At 42.6% G+C, this 26,102-nt stretch overlaps 1 protein-coding gene across 29 annotated transcripts in view; it reads right to left on the reverse strand.

Annotated features, from left to right (window-relative positions):
- Positions 1 to 26,102, reverse strand: part of LOC138761901 (glycophorin-C-like) — a 118,594-nt gene that overhangs the window by 17,306 nt on the left and 75,186 nt on the right. For 14 of the 29 annotated variants that reach the window (XR_011356590.1, XR_011356593.1, XR_011356591.1 and 11 more), the window contains one exon: positions 7,491 to 7,556. Coding sequence is in view for 14 of the 29 variants with exons in the window: in XM_069934850.1 (XP_069790951.1) it covers positions 7,491 to 7,556 (66 nt within the window). In the remaining 15 variants the exon portion in view is untranslated. Of the gene's footprint in view, positions 1 to 7,490; positions 7,557 to 8,500; positions 8,627 to 12,198; positions 12,376 to 20,898; positions 21,070 to 26,102 lie in introns of those variants that run through there. The other 15 variants (XM_069934848.1, XM_069934849.1, XM_069934851.1 and 12 more) reach the window with 3 other exon arrangements.

Genomic DNA, 26,102 nt, shown 5'->3' on the forward strand with positions numbered 1-26,102 from the left:
CAAAAGACTGGAGCATAGTACATCGAGGTCAACCAGTCCAGACTGACCTGGATCTGGTTAGGTGCAGCACCTTATGACCTGGCCAGTAGGTGTGGCTACGGCTCTCAGCCAATCATTAGCGCTATGTACAAATATATACAGAGGTGATAGGATCCCATACTATCACACAGAGATCCAATATGGATTCGATGGGATTTGTGACCTCTTGCTGAGCACATCTGAGCTTTGTGGGTGGGGAGGGTTTTAGTTGTACATCCTGTGATGAATTCTCTGGTCTTTAAGATACTTTTAAACTTCATGCAATATTAACAACTTAGAATTTAACAATATTGAAGGTAAAATACTAATGGTATGGTGTTTGGAGGGGGTAAAGAGATGGGAATTCCTTGTAGGTTGAAACAAAGACCATTTCACATCCGTGACCACTCCCTCCTCCCTCACCACCCCCCCCCCCCCCACCCCGCTTCCCTCCGCTTCTGGCTCCACTGTGGAAACATTGCACAGACAGAAACAATCTGGCTAGAACCACGGGTTTGTAATTAAATTCCAAGGTTCTGTGTGAGGCTTGGCTTGATTACAGCAGCTCAGGATGTTTTTGGAGGAAGATGATTGAAAGTAATCACTCTCAGACTTGCTATTCCCAATATATCTGTATCCACCCACGGGTCCTTTGGAGACTGTAATAAGGCTCAGTTTAACAGGTTTGCTTGATACCTTTCCTGCAGTTTTGCTTCCTTTTGGGTACCCTCACTTTGCCATTACGTTTTCTCAAAACCCATCACATATTATTTTTAAAACTCAATTTCTTAACCCTTCATTTTATTCTGTTTATTTCAATAACTTGGTAGATTTGAGTAAAAATGTTTCCTTAATATGAAACATGGACTTTGGACCATGATGTTTTACTGAACTAAATTAACCTACACCACGACAATTGTAACGATTATATGATTTTTAAAACCACGCCCAGCAATGCATTGCAGGCACCACCTTGCTCTGTGTAAAAAACGTGTTTCTGACGTCTCCCCTAAACTTTCCTCTACCACCTTAAATAGATGTATTCTGCTATCTGTTTTTGTCACACTGGGATAAAGAGTGCTGGCTGTCCATCCTACCTATGCCTCTCATAATCTATGTCTCACATAATCTTATATATCCCTATTAAGTCTCCTTTCATCTTCCATTGCTCCATAGAAAAAATCCTAGCTCAGTCAACCTTGCTTCATAAGACAAGTTCTCCAACCAAGGTAAATCTACTGGTAAATCTCCTCTGCATCCTTTTACAGCATCTACATGCTTCCGTAATTAGGTGACAAGAACTGAAAACAATACTCCAAGTGTGATGTAATCAGTGTTTTACAGAGCTGCAATATTACCTCATGTTACAATCATCCTGTTTTATTTTCCCCTCATTCCCATCAACTCTGCCCACATTCTACTGCTCAGGGCAATTTGGAGAGATCAGTAATCTTTGGGATGTGGGAGAAATTGGAGTACACAGAGGAAACCCATGTGGTCAGAGGGAGAGCATGCAAACTCCACATAGACAATGCAGGACCGAACCAGAGTTACTGGATATCTGTGAGTTGCAGGAGTTTTGCTACTGGGTCACCCATCAATGTCAATATTAAAGGGTAGTTGAGAGTTAACCACATTGTTGTAGGTCACAGAAAGATTGGATAATGGCAGTTCAGATTTCCTTTCAAAATAAATACAATAGATCTCAATAAAACTGCCTGGTCTTTTCAGAGTCAGACCTTTTATTAATTCAAAACAAATTTAATTAAATATTAGTTCTCTTGTATGGGATTTGAAGTTTATTCTCCAACTGAATAACTAATTTATTAACCGTGCCTCTTGCCCGCCAACCAAAGATTCATTCAGAAGTCACGACTAAGGCACATGAGCAATTGAAGGATGCAAAAGAAGACCAAAGTTGAGACATAACAATGGAAAATTGACATAATGCTTTCATTTGAACATCAATGATTCTGTGAATAGATTTGAGATTGTGAGAGAATTAGGGCACAATTTCCGCTCATGAGATCAATGTCACAAGGGGAAGCGCAATATTAAATGGGATGCATATAGTGAAAGAAAATTTATTCACAGAAATGTTGTTTCAAAAACAATTTCTGCCAAATGATTGAGAATTCCAATTCTAACTACCATATTTGACAGCATATAACACTCCGACTGGCATATAACACGACCCCTGCCCCTCCCATTTTTAGCATGAAATTATAGGAAAAAAATCATTTTAGTGTATTTACAGGTAAAACTTGGACAGAATGTGCAACTAGGACATTGGCAAAACTTGTTTTAATTAACGAGAGAAAACCTTTAATAAGAGACGATTAAAACAAGTAGCGATCATAAACAAAAACACAATAAAACATCAACATTCTGCATAAAGATTTTAATCATCTTCACTGCCTGAACATTCAAAGCCCAAAAACTCAGCATCACTCCTTCTGGTATCACTGTTTTCAAATAATGCATCGTCCTCAGTGCCATCAAGGTCCTTACCACACTTCTTAAAAGCCTTAACAATAATTCCACCTCTTACAGAGTCCTAAGAAGCCTTCACCCACTCACACACCTGTGTAATGGTGGGGTGTTTCATTTTTCTTGCTTGTGTTAGTGCACGTTTCTTTTCTCCCATCATATTATTTTTAAACAACTTGTTTATACACACATCTAAAGGCTCCAAATGGCTTGTCAGACCAACAGGAATAGCAGGCATCTGGGTTTTCAGTTCACGTGCTTTCTTTTTCAACGTCTTCAGTTCTGTGTGCCCTGAACTGATCCCAGACCAGAAGTGCAGGTTTTTTTTTAAAAGAATCCACTGGGATGCCTTTGCCCATATTTTCATCAATGATAATTTGATTCCATCTTTGTCCATCCAGCCTTTTGGATGAATATGAACAAGCACACCATGTGGTATTTTTTCTTTGAGGTGAGTCTTGTAAATATTACAAATGACGGCAGTTTTGTGCCATCAACACAACAGGGCAGAACTACTGTGTCTTTACATGACCAGTGGTTTTCACTACAACGGTTTTAGCTCCTTTAACACACACAGTTTTGTTGGATGGAAAATCAAATGTTAATGGAACTTCATCCATGTTTCCTATTTGACTCAGATCAGAAAGAGTTATTTTGCATCCATATATTATAAACCCATGAAATTCTAATAATTTGACTTCATAATCTGCTGGCATTTTCTGTGCAATCAATGTTTTTGTACGCATTGATAAGCCGTGTCATTTCATGAAATGGTGACACCAACCTTCTGTTCAAGTAAAATCTTTATGCTTTTGTTCTTCCAAGCTCCTGGCCTTATGCATTATCATCTTGGTATAAGCACATTTCCCTGTTTCTTTTTCATTTATCACCCAGTTTTTTTTTAACTCCTCCTCAAGTTGTGGCCAATGTGGGGCAGGGCAATGAAGGTTACATTTTCCCTTTTTAGCAGTCTGCAGCCGTTTTTCTTGCTTTCTCCTTGCGTGTACAATTTTTGCTGCAGGCGGTGCTCTAAAGACCTTAGCTGCTGCTATATTACCGTTCACCTTAGCATACATTACAACTTTTAGTTTGTAAGCAATAGTATCGTTTGAGTACTTCCCTCCTCTCGCTATCTTGTGGATGAAAGCCTCCACTACAGTGCACAAAATGGCAGTTCCAAAATGTCGCCTTTGCATGTAAGACTTGGGGTTGTTTTTGAGGAGATTTTTTGGGGAAAAAGGGGGGTCCTATATGCCATCAAGTATGGTAAATATTTGAATAAAAATATTTTTGTGGCCAATGAAAGGGAGAATGCAAGACCAGGACTTCCAGAAGCAGGGCAGAGTTCACTGCCCTGAAACATCTACAGGGCTGAGGTGAAGGTAGCAGGTAGTTCCTCGGGATCAGCATCTTCAATGACTTGACCTGGATCACCCATGATGATGCAATGGCCAAGAAAGAACACCCACTGCCTCTACTTCCTCAGAAGCCTGAGGAAATTCAGCATGTCACCTGCATCTCTTACATCTATAGGTGCAGCATTGAAAAATCAGGGTGCATCACTGTGTGGGTCAGGAACTGCTCCACCCAAGACCACAAATAACTGCAGAGGAATAGAAACGTGGCTCAGGCCTTCACATATCGTCCCCTCTCATTCATCAACTCCATCTATAACTCTCGTTGCTTTGCAAAAGCAGCTAACATATTAAAAAGAATCATCCCACCCCGACCACACTTCTTCACCTTCCTCCTCTCAGGAAGAAGTTTAACGAGTGTGCGATCACTCATCACCAGATTCAAGGATAACTTATTTCCCACTGTCATCAGACTCCTGAATGATCCACAAAAATATATTTTTTTGTATTCCTACATTTAAATTTTGCATTTAATTTTTTTAAAATTTAAATTTACAGCATGGTAACAGGCCCTTTTGGACCAGGAGCCCGTGCTGCTCAATTACACCCAATTGATCTTCAACCCCAGGTATGTTTGTGAAAGTGGGAGGAAACCAGAGCTCCTCAGGAAAACCCATGCAGGCATGGGGAGAACATACAAACTTTTTATAGACAGTGTGAGATTTGAACCCTGGGCCCGATCTCTGGTGCTGTAACAGCATTGTGCGCTGCCCTAATAATACTGCCATTGCTCTGTACCAACTGATCTCTCTCTGTAACCCTTCACTTCCATCCTGTAACTTATTCTTAATACTGATGTCTACTGATCTGCTCCCAATACAATCTCTACAACTGCATCTCGATACACTTGGCAATAAATTTGAACGAAATCATATTTTAGAATCAGAATCAGACTGTGATACACTCATTTCATTCACCCATATGCTTTTTTCCTTTCCTCTTCAATTCCCCGTATAAAAGCCCTTTAAACATTATCGTTGTCACCACCTCCCCTTTGCATATTATTCAAGATAATCAACACCCTCTTCGAAAAACCCTCAGATCTCCTTTCAATTTCTCCTCTCTCGCCGTCAAACTGTGCTCCCTTGTCCTGGACTCACCTGCTCCTTGAAATGAAAATGTAACAATCTCCACCACTCATAATTTAATGAAGGTCATCCCTCAGCCTCCTACGTTTATTTAAAGCATGACTCAGAACTTCACCGGCAGCAGATTAAAGATTTTATCAACCCTACAAAATAACAACAGTGAGAAAAATCAATGGCTCCTATTGAAAGTCTACCATGGAGCTAAAGATGGTAGCAATCATTTTCGGATGTGTTGCATAGTTATGGAAATTCAATGAGACATCCATTTTCATTTTTGTAGCATTGCAGAGAAAATTGTTACATCGACCAATCGTTGGAGCGTCCCCTAGATTTTCAGCAACCGATAGAGAATAAAAAGAATCAAGTATGCAGATGCAAGAAATCTGAGTTAAAGACTGCTGCAGATACGGCAGCAACAAAGTTGACAACTTCTCATTCAAACTCTGATTATCGAACTGCAATGTCAAGTCTGTTAATAATTATGTTTATCATTATACCGGGGAAGAACTGCGAAGTTGAACAACTGCTCTCTGTTGGAGTGGAGCTTGTTGGAACCAGTAGCAGGTCTGTAGTATAAACATAGAAAAAAGGAATGATATCTCTCAGGGTTCTTGATTTAAATAAAGCCTTTTGTTCATCTATTTCTCGTCATTCTCCAAGAGTTTAGAAAGTGACGCTGGTCTATGGCCACCAGACACTCTGTCCTGATAACCACAGAAATGGGAACAGCCAAATGCCATTTTCAAGCAATATTGCAAAGCCTCTCAATTGTGTTAATATGCAGAAACCTATCAATCTGTAGCTCTGAATGAACTAATGACCCAGCTTTGACTGCCCTCCAGCAGGTGTGTCACTCACCAAATAAAAATAATTTCTCTTCCCTTCAATTTTAAATAATCGACCTTTTATTTACAAATTGCATGTCTTTTTCTTGGACTTGTCAGTCACGACTAAAATTCAGGTCTTTGCAAGTGTCTGTATGATAGAACATCAAACACTACAGCACACTACAGGATCTTCGGCCCTCAATACTGTGCCGACATATATATTCCTACCAAAAAAAACCAAAATCCTTCCTACCTCATAACCCTCTTTTTTTCTTCCATGTGCTTCTCCAAGAGTTTCCTAAATCCCCTTGATGCTTCAGCCTCTGCCATGTATTCCAGGCCCCCATAACTCTCTATGTGAAAAACCTACCCCTGATATCTCCCCTAAACTCTCCTCCCTTCACTTTGTACAGATGTCCTCTGGTGTTTTGCTACTACTGACGGGGAAAAAGGTGCTGGCTGCTTAGCTTATCTATGCCTCTCATTCTTCTACCAATAGAGAATACAGACCCAGCCTTGCCACAATATAGCAGGTCCTCCAGCAGTGGAACAAGGCTGATGAATCTTTGCTGCACTCCCTCTTTGGCAGGTACATTCTTTTTTAGGTAATGAGGTTAAAACTGAAGTCAAATCTCAAGGTGCAGTCTCACCCAAGCTCTGTACAACGACAATAAGATTTTCTTACTTCGATTATCAATCCTCATTATAACACAACATGCCCTTTTAATTGCCTCCTTTATTTTTTGTTGTTAACAACATGGTAGAATCATGTTCTAGTCATTGAGATCTGTGTCGCCCAATTACACCCAATTAATCGACAGCCCTGAACATTTTGAAAGGTGGGAAGAAACCAGAGCACCCAAGGAAAACCCACACAGGGCACAGGGAGAGCATGCAAACTCCTTACAGTCAGCGCCAGATTTGAATGCTGAATAGCATTATGCTAACTGCTGTGCAAAGCACACCACTCAGAGTTGGCCTTCAATGACATGTTGGCCTTCACTAATATGTATACAAGCACACCTACGTCTCTTCCACCCTGTCACCTGAATCCACCTTATTGCCCCTTACCTCTTAGCCTGTGCTCTACCCCCCTGCCCATGCCTCTCTCCTCTCCACTTTTCCTCCCTCCACCTTTCTCAACAGGCACCTGCCTATTTTTACTTCTACCTCATGAAAGGCCCAGGCCCAAAACATTGGTTACACTTTACTTCCCATGGACGCTGCATGACCTGCTGAGTTTCTCCAGCACATTTGTGTACTGCACAAGAGAAGATGAAAGGAAGCTTTGGCAGACCTGCTAGTCTTTGCATGAGCATGTTATCCAGAGAATGTGATATTTTGTTCAGCCTGCCTCTTGGCACGTGAATCTAGTTGCTGTGGTATAAAAAATCAGACTCATGCTTCCAAAATGTTTGGGATGGCTCAACAAGGACCTGTTTGAACTTATTAGTTACTTTGTTCATTTGCTACTCAACACCTAATCCAAGGTTTCTCTTTGCAATGTGCTAGTTAATCCCAGTAGAAAATCACTATGGTTTGGAGTCCATTGTTAAATACCAAGCTATCACGGTAAACAAATGGAATTCTTTGCTCTAACTATGAAGACCTCTTCCGAGCCCTGTAGCTTTCAAGATGAGTGAATTTCCTACCTCCAATGATGGCAGAATCCATTTTAGCATCACGACTCACAACAGTGTTTCCAGGCGGAGAGCTTTCTGCAATAAAACAGAGCATTTTGTGACCAATAAACTTTAATTTAAACAGAGACATGTCAACTTGAATTCTAAGGATCTGATACGGTTGGAATAGCAGTTCGCGCAATGCCTTGACAGTGCCAGCGATCGGAACCAGAATTTAAATCCTGCGTTGTCTGTAAGGAGTTTGTATGTTTTCCCCGTGTCCGTGTGGGTTTTCCCTGGGAACCCCAGTTTCTTCCCACAGTTAGAAACATCCTGGAGTTGTAGGTTAATTGGGTATAAATTGGACCACACAGACTTGTGGGCTGAAATGGCCTATGCTATGTATCTAAAATGTATTTTTTAAAAATTAAATTTGTGATGGTACACCATCAGCCTACTGCAGGGGACAACCTCTGTACCTGCAGGAGTGTAAGGGGACAGGACAACACCTGGTCAGTTGCCAATCAGTCGGCCTGAATGGATCAAGCCCCACCCGGTCGGGTGTCAATCACTCTCCAGGATATAAGCCTGCGCCGGCCTCCTGAGGCCTCACACTTAGTTGCTGCAGCCTCAGCCAGCCTGGCTCTGTGGAAGTCTTTGTGGATTCTGTCTAAGAGTGCACCACAATTAAATCCACAAAATTTTCCCACAGCTGCCAGGAAAAACTCCTGAGCGCAGGGAGCCTTGAGGTCGACCCAAGCCACCCGGAAGCCCAGACATGCTTCGAGATCTGGCAGCATGTGGTCGAGGCAATCATCGAGGCGCACGAGGGCGACATCCTGAACTCCGATCGGAAGAGGTTGGTCCTACTCCGGTCAAAGCTGGGTCCCCACGTCTTCCAGGTAACCAAAGGCTGCTCCACGTACAAGAGAGCAATGGACACTCTTGAGAACTTGTACAAGCCCCCCATGAATGTTGTCTGTGCAAGGTACCTCCTCAACACCTGAGCCCAGCAACCCGGGGAGACGGCTGAGTTTTACCTGGGACACTTGCGAGAGTTGGCCCAACTGTGTCTGGCTGAACCTGGGGTAAGTGTAGAGGAGGTTGAGAGGCTGATCCAGGACGCTGTCGTCTGAGGTCTACACTCGAGGGGCATCCGGCAGAAGCTGCTGGAAGACAACATCTATGCCCTAACCAGGACTGTGGAAGTGGTCCAAACCCTGGAAGCAGCAGCCCTGCACATTGAAGCCTTCAATTCCGGGGTTCCACCAGGCTCCCTCATAGCCCTCTCACACTGCAGCTGCAGCCCCAGGATGAGCTGGGGAGGAGAACGTCACTGTGGCACCCCTGTAAGTACTGTGTGTCCTGGTGTGGGTCAGATCAACGATCACGCCAAAACTGCCCAGCTAGGAACCAGTATTGTTCCCAATGCTGCAAGAAAGGCCACTTTGCAAAAGTGTGCCTCTCTAAACTGCCGGCAGCTCAGCGGCCCTCTATGACCTCCCTACCTCCCCCGTAGACTCCCTCACATGCGTGTGCCGGGCAGTGCCGTTGTCCCTGACTTCAACCACACAACATCCGGCCCCGCCAGCAACTGTCACAGCATGTGCCCCCGAGCATCTGCATCAGCCCTCGCCACTTGCTGAGAACTACTGCGACGTCACTTATGGCTGAGTTTAATGGAGTTTAAAACTCATTTCTTCTGCCCCACCCCCCCAGCCCACAATGTAAAGGCTACTCGGCCTTTCGAGTGTCTCGGCGTGGACTTCAAAGGGGCCCTGCCTTCCACAAACTGAAATGTCTACTTCCTCACAGTAGTGGACGAGTACTCACGCTTCCCTTTCGCCATCCCTTGTCTGGTCACCTCCACGACCACTGTCATCAGGGCTTTGGGGAAGATTTTCACCATGTTTGGCTACCCCACCTTCATCCACAGCGACCGGGAGTCTAGTTTCATGAGCTACGAGCTGTGCCAGTAGCTGACGGCAAGGGGTATCGTGACCAGTCGCACGACAAATTATAACCGAAGAGGCAACTGGCAAGTGGAACGTGAGAATGGGGTGGTCTGGAAGGCAGTCCTCCTGGCCCTCAGTCCTCCTGTGCACGGCTACCAACGAGACTCCTTACAAATGTCTGTTCTCATTCCCCAGGAGGTCAGCGACTGGAATGTCACTCCCAGCATGGTTCACGTCCCCGGAACCAATGCTTCTGCGTAAGCATATAAGGACACACGAGGCCAAACCCCTGGTGGAGCAGGTTTTCCTCCTTCATACAAACCATTGCTTATGTTAGGTTCGGCAGTGGCAGGGAGGACACCGTCTCAACCAGGGACCTGGCACCAGCAGGAGACCCACCACACCATGCCACCCTCCAACCCAGGATGACGTTGACTGGGCATACATCCCCGTCCCCATGCAGCTATGGGGCACACAGAGCCTCCTTGACCACCATGGGCCCACTTCAGCCTTAGGAGATGAACCTGCCCCACCCACCCACCCAATACAACCCGCATATGTCGACCCCGGCCCCCCTGGCCACCCCTCTGCGTGGCACCTCAGCAGCCACACACACCCCTGCCACCAGCCCTCCCCCCCCCCACTTCTTCTCTGACCAGTGATCAGGAGTCAGTTCTACGACGGTCACAGAGACCCCGGCAGCCACCGAATCGTCTCAACCTGTAAATATTGTATCTACATAGTGGGTGCAACTCCTTGTTATTGCCCCCCGGGACAATTTTAAAGAAGTGGGTGAATGTGGTGGTACACCACCGGCCTACTCAGTGGGCAACCTCTGTACCTGCAGGAGTGTAAGGGGACAGGACAACACCTGGCCGGTTGCTAATCAGTCAGGCTGAATGGATCAAGCTGCACCCGGTCGGATGTCAATCACCCTCTGGTATATAAGCCTGAGCCGGCCTCCCGAGGCCTCACACTGAGTTGCTGCAGCCACAGCTAGCCTGGCTCTGTGGAGGTTTTTGTGGATTAAAGCCTGTTGTTCAGTCTTTACCTTGTATGTGTCTGATTCTTTCTAACAGCGCACCACAAAATTTAATTTAAAAGATTCCCTCAAACCCTAAGAGAGATTTGTGCAGAGTTATTTAAAAGGTCCTCGGACATAGGGGAGCATCAGATTGGAGAACTGCTAATGTTATTCCGTTGTTTAAGAATAATATGGGGAATTATAGGCCGATGAGCCTGACTTCAGTAGTGGGTAAACTACTGGAAGATATTCTAAAAGACCGAATATACTGTATACAGTATGTACAATCAGATGACAAAAACCTTGAACTTGGACTTACATTACATTGCAGCCTGAATGGCTTTCTCAGTCAGAATGATATGGGTTTAAGTCTCACCTTAGGATGCAAGGAAACATCCATATAGGCTTTCCAATAAAATTTTCAAGGCGCCTCATTGAAGAGGCTAACCTATCCATTGAATGTTTAATCTGCGACATACCATTTCAGTTTAGAACATTTTTGTTCTTGCCAATATCCTCCCTTGAAACAATACTTTGTAAAAAAAAAATAAATGATCTGATTGTTCATTTTTTTTTTCAATCTGGATAAATTAGAACAGGCATTATAAAGTATACAAAAGGAACGAAAGAGGTGCAAATGTTTAGAGAAGGAATTCCTGAGCACAAAACCCAGGCTGCCTGCAGGAGTACTGTAGAATTAAAAAAGAGATAAATACAGTAAATAAAATATTTCACAAACTTGAAAATTTGAATTACTGGGGTGTAGAAGAATGATGTGAGATTTAGTAGAGGAATGCAAAATTATGTTGGGTATAGAGTAAATGCAAGAAGGCTTTTCCAACTGAGGTTGGGTGAGATACAAATCCAAGGATATGGGTGAAATGTGAAAGGGGAAAAAAGTTTAAGAGGAACTTCTTCACGCAGAGAGTGGTGGGAGTATGGAACAAGCTGCCACCTGAAGTGGTGAATGTGGGCTCAATTTTATTATTAAAACATTTTGACAGGTACGTAGATGGGTATGGAGGGATTAAGGACTGGGTGCAAATCATTGGGATTAGGCAGAATAATAGCTTAGCACAGAATAGAAGGACCAAAGGGCCTGTTTTTGCATTGTAATGTTCTATGGTTCTATTTAAAAGTTAGGAAGGAAGTCAGTGATAAGTGGAAAGTTAAGAGAACAAACTGTGAGCAATAATCTGGGTACAGAAAAGAAATATACATTAATCTGCATTATCTCTTTAGGAACACACAAAAATGTAAGTGAAGCTACTAAATATCCGTCATCAGGTCTCTTTGACCTATCCCAAGACATGTCCGCAGATAATATGCACTAATAATACTTCAAAAAATACGAATGATAAATATAATTATAAACAAGTCGTATGCAAATACGTTGAAAGGTGTCTGAATGTTAGAGCCTCATTTCAACAAATGAAGTATCATTAAAAATCATTCATTGTTATGCCAGATTTGCATGTTTTATATAGCAATATTGGAGAATACAGCTGTTTACACATTAGTCTAATATCTGGAGAGCAGTTCAGAAACAGTAAAATAGGAGTGAACTATTAAGCTTTTTAAGATTGTTCCTTCATTCAATACCTTCAGGGCTAATCCTTGAAATCTGTTTCATATTCCGAAGCTTTTTCGCATAACTGCTTAATGGACAGTCTCATAACTTATTTCCATCATAAATGCATTAAGTGAAATAACCTATGCAGCCTACTTTGGTAGAGAATCCCACACGCTCACTACTCACCAAAGGAATTTCTCAACCTGAGGCTATAAATCCTGGTTTCAGGGACTCTTCACCAGAGAAAATGTCCCCCTCCTGCATCCAGACTGTAGAACCCAGTCAGAATTTATTTGTCATTCAGGTTCCTCTTATGACAGTTCAATTATCGCAAGAATCAGCCGGGTGAACTCTTGCTGCACTCCCTCTGTAACTAGTATATCTTGGGTCAAAAAAAACAAACTAAAGCAGTATTCTAGGTGTGGTCTCATCTAATCTCTGTGCAACATTTTTTGATGGCATGAGAAACCAACACATCTTAAGCAGAGGCAGTGATCACTTAAAAGGGCAAGTTTGTTGTCTAAGGTACAGAACGTGCAATTTTGGTAAAAATCCCCCACAAGGCACCAAGTGAAGATCATACATTATGTGCATCCATGCTGATGCTCATTGTCAATTGGCTAGGTCATTATTTTTTTCCTGAATCCAGACAACTCCATATTTTTTAATCTGACATTACAAGATTAAACAGTTATAAGGACAGGTAGGTTTCAATTATCAGGAGGCTGGAGCTTTTCACCCTGGAATATGTGGGAGATTTTATAGAAGTTTTTTTTAATTATAGTGTTACAGAAGAGAAAGTAGTCATCATCTTTTCTCTCAGCTAGGGGAATTTAAGACTGGAGGGCATAAATTTAAGGAGAGAGGGGAAAGATTTAAAAAGAAACCAGAAGGACCATGGTTCAAAATGCAGGGCAAAGGGAGTGATGTTCGGGGTGGGTGTAATTATTCGTTAATTGGGTGGAAATGGGCAGCATGAGTTTGTGGGCCAGAAGGGCCTATTACCGTGCTGTATGTTTGTGGTGCTCTGTTAAACAGAATCAGAACACACAACGTTAGACTGTACAACAGGCTTTAATCCACAAAGACTTCCACAGAGCCAGGCTGGCTGTGGCTGCAGCAACTCTGTGCAAGGCCTCGGGAGGCCGGCGTAGGCTTATATCCTGGAGGGTGATTGACATCCGACCGGGTGGGGCTTGATCCGTTCAGGCCGACTGATTGACAGCCGGCCAGGTGTTGTCCTGTCCCCTTACAGTCCTGCAGGTACAGAGGTTGCCCCCTGCAGTAGGCCAGTGGTGTACCACCACAGTGTTTAAATTTAAAATGTAACTTCTTCACACATGTTAAGGAACAACTGTCAAAATTGATAACCATGGAGACAATTGTAACTTTTGAAAGACATTAAAGGCAGGAACACAAGAAGAAAACATTTAGAACATAAGAAATAGGAGCAGGAGTACACTAGTGCAGATGACATTAAGATTTGAGGCATTGTGCACAGCAAAGATTTGTCTTCAGAGCTTGCAGAGGGATCTGGACTAGATGGAAAAATGGCCTGAAAAATGGCAGTTAGAATTTAATACAGAAAAGTGTGAAGTGTTGCATTTTGGAAGGATAAACCAAGAAAGGACATGCATGGTAAGTGGTAGAAGAATGTCAGAGGGATCTGGGAATACAGATGCATAATTCCCTGGAAGTAGTGTCATATTTGAATAGGGTGGTAAAGAGATCTTTTGGCATACTGGTCTTCAAAACATCAAATTATTGAGTACAGGAGTTGAGATGTTATGTTAAAGTTATACAAAATATTGTTGAGGCCAAATTTGGCGTATTTTGTGCAGTTTTGGTCACCCAACTACAGGAAAGATATCAATAAGATTGAAAGAGTGCAGAGAAGATTTATTAGGATGTTGCCTGGACTTCAGTAATTTAACTACAGGGAAAGGTTCGAACTTTATTCCCTGGAGGTAGAACAATAAGGGGAGATTTCATAGAAGTGTTTAAAATTATGAAGGGGATAGACAGTAAATATGGATAGGCTTTTTCCACTGAGGATAGGTGAGATACAAACTAGAGGACATGGGTTAAGGGTGAAAGAGGAAAAGTTTAGAGGGAACATGAGGGGGAATTTCTTCACACAATGGGAGTGTGAAATGAGTTGCCAGCTGAGATGGTGAATGTGGGCTCAATTTTAACCTTTAAAAAGAATTTGTACAAGTACATGGATGGGAGACGTATTGAGGACAATGGGCTGGGTGCAGGTAAGTGAGACTAGGTAAAATAAATGGTTCTGCACAGACTAGAAGACCAAAGAGGTCTGTTTCTGTACTGCAATTTCTCTGGTTCCAGGAGTTGGCCATCCAGCCTGATGAGTCTGCTCTGCTATTCAATGATATCATGACTGATCTGATGATAGATTCATCTCCACCTACCTGTCTTTTTCCCATATCTCTTAATTCCCTTACTGTGTAAAAATCTATCCAACCCCACCTTAAAGATTTTCAGTGAGGTCACCTTCTGCTTCAATGGGCTGTGAATTCCATAGATTCACCACCCTAGAGGAAATGCAGTTCCTTCTCATTTCTGTCCTAAATCTACTATCTTGTGGCTATGTCCCCTAGTTCTCGTTTCCTCATTAATGGGAACAACTGTCCCAACTCTATCTTATCTATGCCTTTCATAGTTTTATCAATTTCTATATGATCCCCTCTCATTCTTCTAAATTCAAGTGAGTACAATCCAAGATGACTCAAACTCACCTCATAGGCTAACCCCTTCATCTCTGGAATCTGGTGAACCATCTCTGCACTGCCTCCAAAGCGAGTCCATACTTCCTCAAGTAAGGAGACCAGAATTGCATGCAGTACTCTAGATGTGGCCTCACCAATACCTTGTACAATTGCAGTATAACCTCTTAAATTCAATCTCTTTGGCAATGAAGGCCAACATTCCATTTCCCTTCATGATAGCCTGCTGCACCTGCAAATCAAGCTTTTGTGATTCATACACAAGCATTCTCAAGTCCTTCTGCATGACAGCACGCTGCAGTCACTTGCCATTTAAGTAAATATACTGATCTTTCATTTTTCTTTCCAAAGTGAATAACTTCACATTTACCAACATTGTACTCCATCTTCCAAATCCTTGCGTACTCACTCAACCTATCTATATCTCTCTGCAAACTCTCCCCATCTTCTGCATAATTTGAAGGGTCGAATGCAGGCAAATGAACTCAGTTTGGTTGGCATGGACATGTTGGGGTGAAGGTCTGTTTCCATGCTGTGGAACTCTGTGACTAAGATGAGACAGTCTTGTAAGATCGTTGACATTTCCCAAGTGATGCCAGAATAGGACATGCCTCTAGAAAAATGTTGTTCTCCCTGGCCAAAGCAGAGAGGAGATTGAGGAGCCTTTGCCACAAGTAGAATACTAGGCTTAATGACATACAGATTTGAATTTAGAAACGGGAGAGTATTGTTACAATTGAGCAGGAGTTTGTTAAGGCTACACCTGGATTATGACTCACAGCTTTACTCCCTTCAGTGCAGTATTATCTTTTTTTTAAATGTAGACATGCTGCCAAGTAACAGGCATTCTGGCCCAGGCACCTGTTACACTCAATTGACCTACAACCCCTGTACGTTTTGAAGGGTGGGAGAAAACCGGAGCCTCTGGGGAAAACCCTCGCAGACACAGGAAGAACAAACATAACAGAGAGCGATGGATTTGAACCCAGGTGTAACAACGTTGCACGAACCATGATGCTAACTGAAGCCATCAGAGGCAATCCAAAGGAGATTCACCAAGTAACTTTCAGGGAAGGAGAAGACTATTCTATCAAGAATGGCCAAACTGATCGTGTGATTATTCTTAGGAAGTTGAAAGAATCAGGAGGAGGAATGATCTTATTGAACATACATTATTCTAAAGGATCAGAACAAAAGAGATGTTAAGATGTTTTCAATAATAGGTGAGTCTCAAATGAATGGGGCAATACTTCAAAATGAAGGGCTGGTCATTTAAAATGTAGACATTTTTTTTCAGAAGATAATGTAGGTGGGAGGGTGGGTGAATGAATTTGCAGATAATACAAATATGAGCGAAGTTATAGACAGTGTAGAATGGAATCAAGAGTCAAGATATAGATCAGTTAGAGATAGGGAGAAATAAATGGCTGCTTTGTTTAATCCAGATGATTGCCTGGGGCCTGGGTGTCATGGTTTGAGTAGTGGTTCGTACTATGCTATTGGGGAAACAATAACCTGCGATTGAATCCGATGCTCTCTGTCAGAGGTTTGTACATTCGTCTCTTGACCATGTGGGTTTCCAGTGCGTGCTCCAGTTTCTTCCCACATTCCAAATATGTTACAGCAGGGGTGTCAAACTCAAATTCACAGAGGGCCAAAATTAAAAACTTGGACTAAGTCGTGGGCCAAACTAAATATTTATTGAAAATTTTCAACAACATCTGCACGTTTTCTCTTCTTTCAACATATGTAATGTTAAACTTTTTCTTATTAAAATAAATCTTTAATAATAGTTTTGGCTAAACTCTTTCCAGAAGAAGCATTAACAAATGAGAAATAAAATATTCAATAAATAATATTTCTCTAGCCTTTGTCTCTTCTTTGGCTTGGCTTCGCGGCTGAAGATTTATGGAGGGGGTAAAAGTCCACGTCAGCTGCAGGCTCATTTGTGGCTGACAAGTCCGATGCGGGACAGGCAGACACGGTTGCAGCGGTTGCAGGGGAAAATTGGTTGGTTGGGGTTGGGTGTTGGGTTTTTCCTCCTTTGTCTTTTGTCAGTGAGGTGGGCTCTGCGGTCTTCTTCAAAGGAGGTTGCTGCCCGCCGAACTGTGAGGCGCCAAGATGTACGGTTTGAGGCGATATCAGCCCACTGGCGGTGGTCAATGTGGCAGGCACCAAGAGATTTCTTTAGGCAGTCCTTGTACCTCTTCTTTGGTGCACCTCTGTCACGGTGGCCAGTGGAGAGCTCGCCATATAACACGATCTTGGGAAGGCGATGGTCCTCCATTCTGGAGACGTGACCCACCCAGCGCAGCTGGATCTTCAGCAGCGTGGACTCGATGCTGTTGGCCTCTGCCATCTCGAGTACTTCGATGTTAGGGATGAAGGCGCTCAAATGAATGTTGAGGATGGAGCGGAGACAACGCTGGTGGAAGCGTTCTAGGAGCCGTAGGTGATGCCGGTAGAGGACCCATGATTCGGAGCCGAACAGGAGTGTGGGTATGACAACGGCTCAGTATACGCTTATCTTTGTGAGGTTTTTCAGTTGGTTGTTTTTCCAGACTCTTTTGTGTAGTCTTCCAAAGGCGCTATTTGCCTTGGCGAGTCTGTTGTCTATCTCGTTGTCGATCCTTGCATCTAATGAAATGGTGCAGCCGAGATAGGTAAACTGGTTGACCGTTTTGAGTTTTGTGTGCCCGATGGAGATGTGGGGGGGGGCTGGTAGTCAAGGTGGGAAGCTGGCTGATGGAGGACCTCTGTTTTCTTCAGGCTGACTTCCAGGCCAAACATTTTGGCAGTTTCCGCAAAACAGGACGTCAAGCGCTGAAGAGCTGGCTCTGAATGGGCAACTAAAGCGGCATCGTCTGCAAAGAGTAGTTCATGGACAAGTTTCTCTTGTGTCTTGGTGTGAGCTTGCAGGCGCCTCAGATTGAAGAGACTGCCATCCGTGCAGTACCGGATGTAAACAGCGTCTTCATTGTTGATGTCTTTCATGGCTTGGTTCACCATCATGCTGAAGAAGATTGAAAAGAGGGTTGGTGCGAGAACACAGCCTTGCTTCACGCCATTGTTAATGGAGAAGGGTTCAGAGAGCTCATTGCTCTATCTGACCCGAACTTGTTGGTTTTCGTGAAGTTGGATAACCATGTTGAGGAACTTTGGGGGGCATCCGATGCGCTCTAGTATTTCTCTAGCCTTTAAGCTCCTTTTAAATGTTTTTTTTTCACAAGTCAACAAGTCAAAAAAATAACAACATGCTTCAATGAAAATCCAATCTTTCAACTATGAACAGTCCAAAGTTAACCAAAGAAAATATTAATCCAAGCTTAGCTTGCTACACTGTGATTTACTCAGATGCACCTGGGTCTAAACCAGATACTTGGCATCTCTTCTTAGATGCAAGTTCATCAAACTCTGGGGTCAGAGTTTTCCTCCCACCTGTCTTGAAAGGTCCTGTTTTCTGTCTTTCGTTTGGCCATTTTTCATAACGGGTTTATTACTTGTGAGTTAGGCGACAGGTCGCAGATACTAATTAAAGTAAAGAGAGGAGGTGGGGGCGATTAGCGGGCTGACGGGCCGGCGCCAATGCATTCTGGGATTTGTAGTATTAGCTGTGCATGTGCTATACTGGCATGGCGGCCAGCGGGCCAGCTCTAATACATATTTGATATGATCTTGCGGGCCAAATATAATTATATCACGGGCCAAATTTGGCCCGCGGGCCTGAGTTTGACATGTGTGTGTTACAGGGTTAGTAGGGAGCTAATTGAGCCTTGCAGCCCTTTAAGCCAAAGGGCATGCAACTCTGCTGAATATGTAAATTTTAAAAATCCAAACTGTGAGAAGTCAAACATAGTGAAATGTATACGGTTAATAATAGAATCTTAGAAGTATTGATGTACAGATGGATCTGGGGGTCCAGGACCATAGTTCATTGAAATTGGCTCAGCAAGTAAACATGTTGGTAAAGAAGGTTTATGGTGTGTTTGGCTTCACTGGGTTGGGAATTGAGCATAAATGTCCATTGAGATCATGTTGCAGCTATATAAAACTTTCATTCAGCCATACTTGGAGTATTATGTGCAATTCTATTTACCCCATTACAGGAAGTAAGTGGAAGCTTTGGAAAGGGTAACAAAGAGGTTTGCCAGAATATGCTTGGTTTCGAGCATGTGAGCTATGGGGAGAGATTGGACAGACTTGGGTTGTTTTCTCTGTGGCATAGAAGGTTGAAGGGTGACCTGATAGAGTTATACAAAATTATGGAAGGCATTGATAGGGAGAAAGATTCTGTACGTAAATGCATCACACCCCAATGGAAATGCAGTTAAGGGAGATGTGCGGGCCAAAATATTTTTGCACAGAATGGTGGGCACCTCAAATTGGCTGGGAGGAGTACAGGTGGAAGGAGATACAGTGGTAGCATTTAAGAGGCTTCTATATAGATACACAAATACGAAGACGATGAAGGAATGTCTATCAGATACAAGCAGCAGGTTTGTAGTTTGATTTGGACATGGTGTTTGGCACAGACATGTGGATTGAAGGGCCTGTTTCTGTGCCTTTCAATGTTCCATAATTGGAATCTCAGAAATCTTCAACATTTCTGTTTCTTGAGATATTGTGGCAAGTTAATATAATATTAACCATAGTTCATTGAAATTGGCTCAGCAAGTAAACATGTTGGTATTGTTTCTTATGTTCCTGTGTGTTTTTTTTCGGTGTATCTGTGTATTGTGCTTATTTATAGGATAACAAGCTCCCTCCTTCTCAGTCTAACAGAACAGAACAAATATGTTCAAGATGATGTTTTTAATACCTCGACCAGGAGCTATGGTCAAAGGGTTAAACAATTAGGATTGAACTAAGCAGAGACATCATTTTCCTGAGTGGTGAATTTATGGACGTCTCTACCACTGAAAGCCATTGAAGCCAAATCATTAAATAGATTCAAGTCATTGGAAATAGTTCTCAGGCTCAGAAGGGATCAACGTTAAAAAGTAGGAGCAAGAAATTGAAATTGGATGGTCAGTATTATCATATTGAATAATATCAAAATCCGAATTTATTGTCATGAACACACCATGAAATTCATTGTTTTCCAACAGTATTACAGTGCAAACATTCATGTAAGCCACCTTACAAAATAAATAAAAATAGAGCAAGAAAATGAAAGACAGTGTTTATGTTCATTATTCATTAAGGAATCTGATGGCAGAGGGAAAGAAGCTGTCCTTGTGCCGCTGAGTGTTCGTCTTCAGGCTCCTGTACCTCCTTCCCAAAGGTAGCAGAGTGAAGAGGTTAGGAGTCTTTGAGGAATCAAGCTGATCTCTTAAGACACCACCTGTTGTGGATGTCCTCCATGGTGTCGCAGAGGAGATCCAAAGAGCTGAGTGGCCTATTCCTGCCTCTAAAAATCTGTTTTTATGAAAGCCCAATTGGAAAAACAAATACATAGAATACAAAAACCACTCTTTTGGATTGTTATTGAATCATCAGGTAAATGTTTAGACTGCTAATCCAAAGCATTTTAGCTATTTGCATGCAAAACAGATGGCAAAACTTGTTATCTTCAAAAATTGGATTGAATGCAGATGCATAAATAACCACACCCATTAAATATACTGGAAGGAGAAATAGAGAAGGCAGACAGATGTCCACAAACTTGGGAGAAGTGGTGTCAATCCATGGCCAGCAACAACTCCTCTCTTCATTTCTATTGCAGAATAAGAGAGACCCAGCAGCTAGCCCTGCTGAAGTGGGGTGTTACCCACATGGTGTAGATTTATTGTGTTTGGAACACTTTACATTGCACTGTCAAAAGGAAATGTTTAAATCATTGATTGGCCAGAATTCTAAAGTGGATTAGAAAACATATGAGATTTTTGCTGCATCACTGTCCACTCTATTTGATGGAATTATATTGTTTATTGTCATGAGTATTGAGATGCAGTGCAAAGCTTTGCTTTGTGTTCTACCCAGCCCATAGTCACAGCTGATTTTGAAAAAATAAAACAAAGATACAAGGTGTTGTTAGAATAAGTGAAAGAACACCAGGCATGGTATCATTAAGACAAGGTGCTGGGTGGGAATAGAGAAACATACAGTTAGAAAACAATGCAAGGGTATCATCTTTTACCAATGAGGGGTCCATTCACGACGTAGATAACAGAAAGAGCAAGACTGTCCTTGAATCTGGAAGTTTGCGGCTTCAAGCTTGTATTTTTTGCCCAACAGAATGACGGGCGTTGGTGAAGGGTGAAGACAGTGTGAACAGGCCAGGGCTAATTCTTTAATGTCCCCAGCTTTCCTAAAATAGCAGAAGGCATAGATGGAGTCGACAGAAGGGAGGATGGTTCACCTGAGCCACATTCATAATTTAATGTTCAGAATTATTGTCAGAGTACATACATGACATCACATGCAACCATTCTACCCCCTCCACTGTGCATGCATGTGCACACAAAGGAAATTAATGTGTGGACAGTTTAATGAATAAGGACAACAGAAGATTTTTTGCACACACTGACTACTAAAACTGAGAGGGAACATTGCATTCAGCCCTGAAGTTCTTTTTCCTGTGGACAAGGCAGAATTACCATGTATTGGTAGTGCAAAAAAATACTGTACTCAGAAGATATATATACATGTTAACAAAGAAAGAAATGTAAACAAACTGTAATACACAGAGATAAAACATCAATAACTTTCAAAAGTAAGAGCCCTTAAATGAGTCTTTGACTGAGTTTGAGAAGTCTGATGGTGGATGGGTAGCACCTGTTCCTGAACCTAGTGGTGCGAGTCTTGGGGCATTAATACCTTTTTCCTGATGGTAGCAGTGAGAAGAGTGTGTTCTGGGTGATGTAGCAGCATTCCCTGTGGATGTTCTTGATGATGGTTGTGGGTGGGGCTGGTGGGGTGGGGGGGTGGTAGATGGAGTTTGCTTGTGATGGCCTGGGTTGTGTCCATTTCCTTTTGAAACTCTGAAATTTCTTGTAGAATTGGGTAGACTACTTCCCATACCAGGCTGTGATATTTTGCTTGGTGCCATGGAAATATTTGTAAGATAACGTAGGGGGCATTCTAGATTTCAACGAGCTTCTTACAAGAACAGGTTCATTCCAAAAAAAAAACAACTGTGAATATTAACTGATAATGGTGGATCACAAACATCTCCAAGGCTTTGCCAAATGTGGGAGAATAAAATGGAAATGGTGTGAATGGCTGGTGAGATGAATGATCTGTTTCTACACTGTATGATTCTACAGCTTCAGAACTAAAAACATTGGGGCAAATAGTAGGGTTAAAAGGGTGAGAAAGAAAGCTGATGCAGAGCATGTAGGAGGGTGCATTTTATGTTATCTAGTGCAGAAAGATAACAGGAGATGAAAACACATCTGTCAAAGCAATTAAGGAACTGGTGCTTTAGGTGTCTTTAATCTCATGTGCATTTACAATACTACATATTATAAAATCCACACACTCTTGCTTTGTCCACCAATACCCAAGCAAACACATATGTACTCATTTGAACTTAGCACCAGAAGACGATTACCAACGAATATTTTATTCAAGCACCTGCCTGCTAATCTCCAGTTTCCATGAGGCTCCTCCCCTGTCTCCCTCTCTTCCCCATCCCTCTGTCTCCTTTCCTCCAGCTCTCTACCTCCGTCCCTCACCATACAGAGAGCTATCCCCTCCCCCTATCACCTCAGCATTTTTCTCTTCTGCCCTGTTCTCATATTCACCTGCGACTTCATGCCCGTGTTCTTCCCCTTGATGAAGGGCTCAGGCCCAAAACGTTGGTTGGGTATTTTTATCTTTGCTGCATTACTTGCTGAGTTTCTCCAGCAGTAAATCCAAAAATTCTGTAGACACCATGGTTGAAGTAAGAGCACAAAATGCTGGAGAAACTCAGCAACGGCAAAGATACCTAACTGACATTTCGGGCTTGAGCCCTTCAAAGTATGAGAAATCCTCCAGCAAATTTGCATAAACAACCCTGATCACTGATTTTGGTGTACACTATGGATATAGTTAAGATACAAAAAGACAAAGGGAATTTAAAATAAAATCACCTAAAACAATTCAAGTGCAGGTTTATTGTCACGGGTATTGAGGTATAATGAGAAGATTCATTTGGCCAGCAATCCAGCCAAGCAATCTTTACGATATATAGCAGGAAAACCAAAGTATGGTGAGATCAGTTGATATATGAGCTAAAGGCAACGTTACTTTACTGATGTGAAATTTATTCAGGAGTCTGATGATCGGGGAAAATAAATTGTCCTTGAATTTGGTGGTTCTTGCTCTCACTCTTGAGAGGAGGTGAAGAGATTGTGGCTGGGGTGGGACGAGTCTTACTATGTTGTCAGAAATTTGTTGACAGAAGGAGCCAGATTCCACTCTTAAAATTTTTATTTTTGGCCAAGAAATATTGACAGTCAGTCATAAACAGCAATAAATCTCCAAAGTTATGATGAGTTAATGCACATCCAGAAAAATCATGAAAATCAGAGTTTAATTGTGAGCTTCTATTTATCAATAAATGTCAAGATTCCTTCATTGTCATGTAATAGTACAGAACATGTAATATTACACACAATTGCCTTCTGCCTGCTGTAAGGCAGACAAAAAGTCACCATTAGTTTTGCCCAGCACCTCTTACAGTAAGAGAGAAAGAGAAGCAAAAGAAAGCCCCTTCAGTCACCGAGTGTCCATGGATTTGCCTCCAGCACCTCCACAGCCTCCTCAACTGCATAGATCCATGTTCAATTCAGCGGCAAACCAAGCTCCAGATCCAAACCTCCGAAGTGATCAGGAAACCTTCAGCACCTGAGGCTCTCCAGGAGCCCTTCTTGCCCTCAGCGCCCTCTCATATCCTGGTTCTGTCACTTGAACCTCATGAGGCAGTCTCCAGCAGCCCATCCAGGTCCCCTGACTGCAAGTTACCGGCAGTCTGTCTGAATCCCACAGCCATTGAGCCCCTTGCAGGTCCACCTTCCCTGTAGTGTCCTTCAGCCACTGAGCCCCTAGGTTGTCCATTGCTGTAGTCACTGCCCTGTATGGTCATCTCCCTTGTTTCTCCTTCTCAACAGGCTATATTCTCTCTATCTCTGGCACTAAATCACATTGAGAGATTACTCATCCAGAGAAGCCAGGAGTTACAAGGTAAACCTCACGTTAACTCGGAGAATTGCAAGGAACTCCCATAAATTGGGTGGAGGAACATTTTGAACCTGGCACTGAAGATGCATTAATGAATCTATTAGAAATTTGCCAGTTGAACAGATCCAACAAAATATTTCAGTTTTTAAATGATGTGTTTAGTGAAGAATGATGCCTTGTTTTTTTTTTTTGGTCGCTCAGTATGATTAATAATGCTATCATACTCAGGCAAGAGGTGCCAAGACAAAGAAAGGAGTGGGTGAGCCTTGCTAATGACAAATGGCACAACCTTGATAACTCAGGCCCAACATTTGGTCAGAACCGATTCTCTCTGTAAAAAAAAAATGTTATGAAGAAACAAACCATCTGGACCTTTTTCTTAATTGCTCACCTACTCTGTTAGATGACAGATTACAATCATTTTGAATTTCCATGAAATAATCCAAGTGTCTACTTGTTGGATTAAGTATCACACTCAAATCCAATTTGTGTTTTTTGAAGAAGTAACAAAATAAATTTATGAAGGTAGAGCAGTAGATGCGATGTACATGGATTTTAGTAAGGCATTTTACAAGGGTACCCCACCCCCACCCATCGTGGTAGACTCATTCATAAAGACCTTTGGCATGCGTATTCAGAATTGGCTTTCTGTCAGAAAGCAGAAGGTATTAGTATATGGGATGTATTCTGCCTGGCAGTCAGCAACCAGTGGAGTTTTGTAGGGATCTATTCTGGCACCCTGTTTTTTGTGATTTTTATGAATGACCTGGATGAAGAAGTAGAGGGATGGCTCAGTAAGTTGGCAGATGACACAAACATTGGAGGTTTTGTGGATTGTGTCAATTGTTGTAGGTTACAACAGGTTGTAGGCAGGATGTAGAATTGAGTGGAAAAGTTGCAGATGAACTTCAAACCGGATAAGTGTGAAGTGATGGATTTTGAAAGGTTAAATTTGAAGGCAGAGTACTTTATATAGGAAAGATAAAGATACTATTCATATCCACTGTTTTGGATTTGAAACCTTCAAGGTATGAGCAAAATGTAGACAGTTTGAATAAAATGGTGAGGTGGGGCAGGGGGAGGACTACAGGCAAGAAGTAATAGGTGGCTAAGAGAGGGAGGGTACAAGAGAAAATAGGGAGAGGGGATAACTCTGTGAATTGAGAGGGAAGGGGGTGAAGAGCTGGAGAAAAGGGAAAATGGAAAGTGGTCCAGCAGAAACCAGAAAAGTCATATTAATGCCAGCTGGTTGGAGAGTGCCCAGATGAGATATGCTTCTCCCTGGTTTGACAGTGCACGACGCCATGCACAAACATGGGAGTGGGGTGCAGAAATGAAATGGTTGGCCACTGGGAGATCCCAGTCATTGATGCAGACTGAATGAATGTGCTCAGCCAAGCAGTCTCCCAGTCTGCATTCAGTCTGTCCGATGTAGTGAAGGCCACAACAGGAGCACCAGATGTAGTAAATGATTCCCACAGATTCACAAGGAAGGAATGTTTGAGGCCCTAAATGGTAATGAAAGAGAATATCTGGCCACATGTGTGGGACTGCCTGTGGTCACAGGGGAAGGTGTTAAGGGGGCGATAGTGGGAAGGGATGATTGGACAAGGGAGTCATGGAGAGAGCAGACTCCTCAGAAGGCAGAGAGGGGAGAAAAGGGAAAGATGTGTCTAGTGGTCTGATCATATTGCAGGTGACAGAAATAGTACAGGATAATATGTTAGATGTGGAATCTGGTGGGGGGAGTCCTGTTCTTGTTGCCTCTAGGGACAGATGTGCGGGAAATGGAGGAGATGCGGGTCAGGGCTGTTGAAGGTGATAAAGAGGAAGCCAGGTTTTTTTTTGAAGGAGAACATTTTGGATAATCTGGAAAAGAAGACCTAATCGTGGGAGCATATTTCAGATTTTAGATTTATTGTCAGTGTATGTATGTGACATCATATACAATCCTGAGATTCTTTCTCACTCTGGGCACAGCAGAACTACCACTAATTGGCAATGCAAAAAATAAACTGTACATAGCGTAAACATGTGTAATGGAAGATTTAAAGCGTGTTTTTTACTTTTGAAGCCTTTGCTTCTGCAAGGCTGAGAACCTGCTTGTTTTTTTTTAGAATCAGCAGACATAAACTAAATTCCACCGAGGGGCCAGAGATGCTGTTATCTGAAGAA

Source organism: Narcine bancroftii, chromosome 4, assembly GCF_036971445.1.
Source record: "Narcine bancroftii isolate sNarBan1 chromosome 4, sNarBan1.hap1, whole genome shotgun sequence".
In the NCBI taxonomy this organism is placed as follows: Eukaryota; Metazoa; Chordata; class Chondrichthyes; order Torpediniformes; family Narcinidae; genus Narcine; species Narcine bancroftii.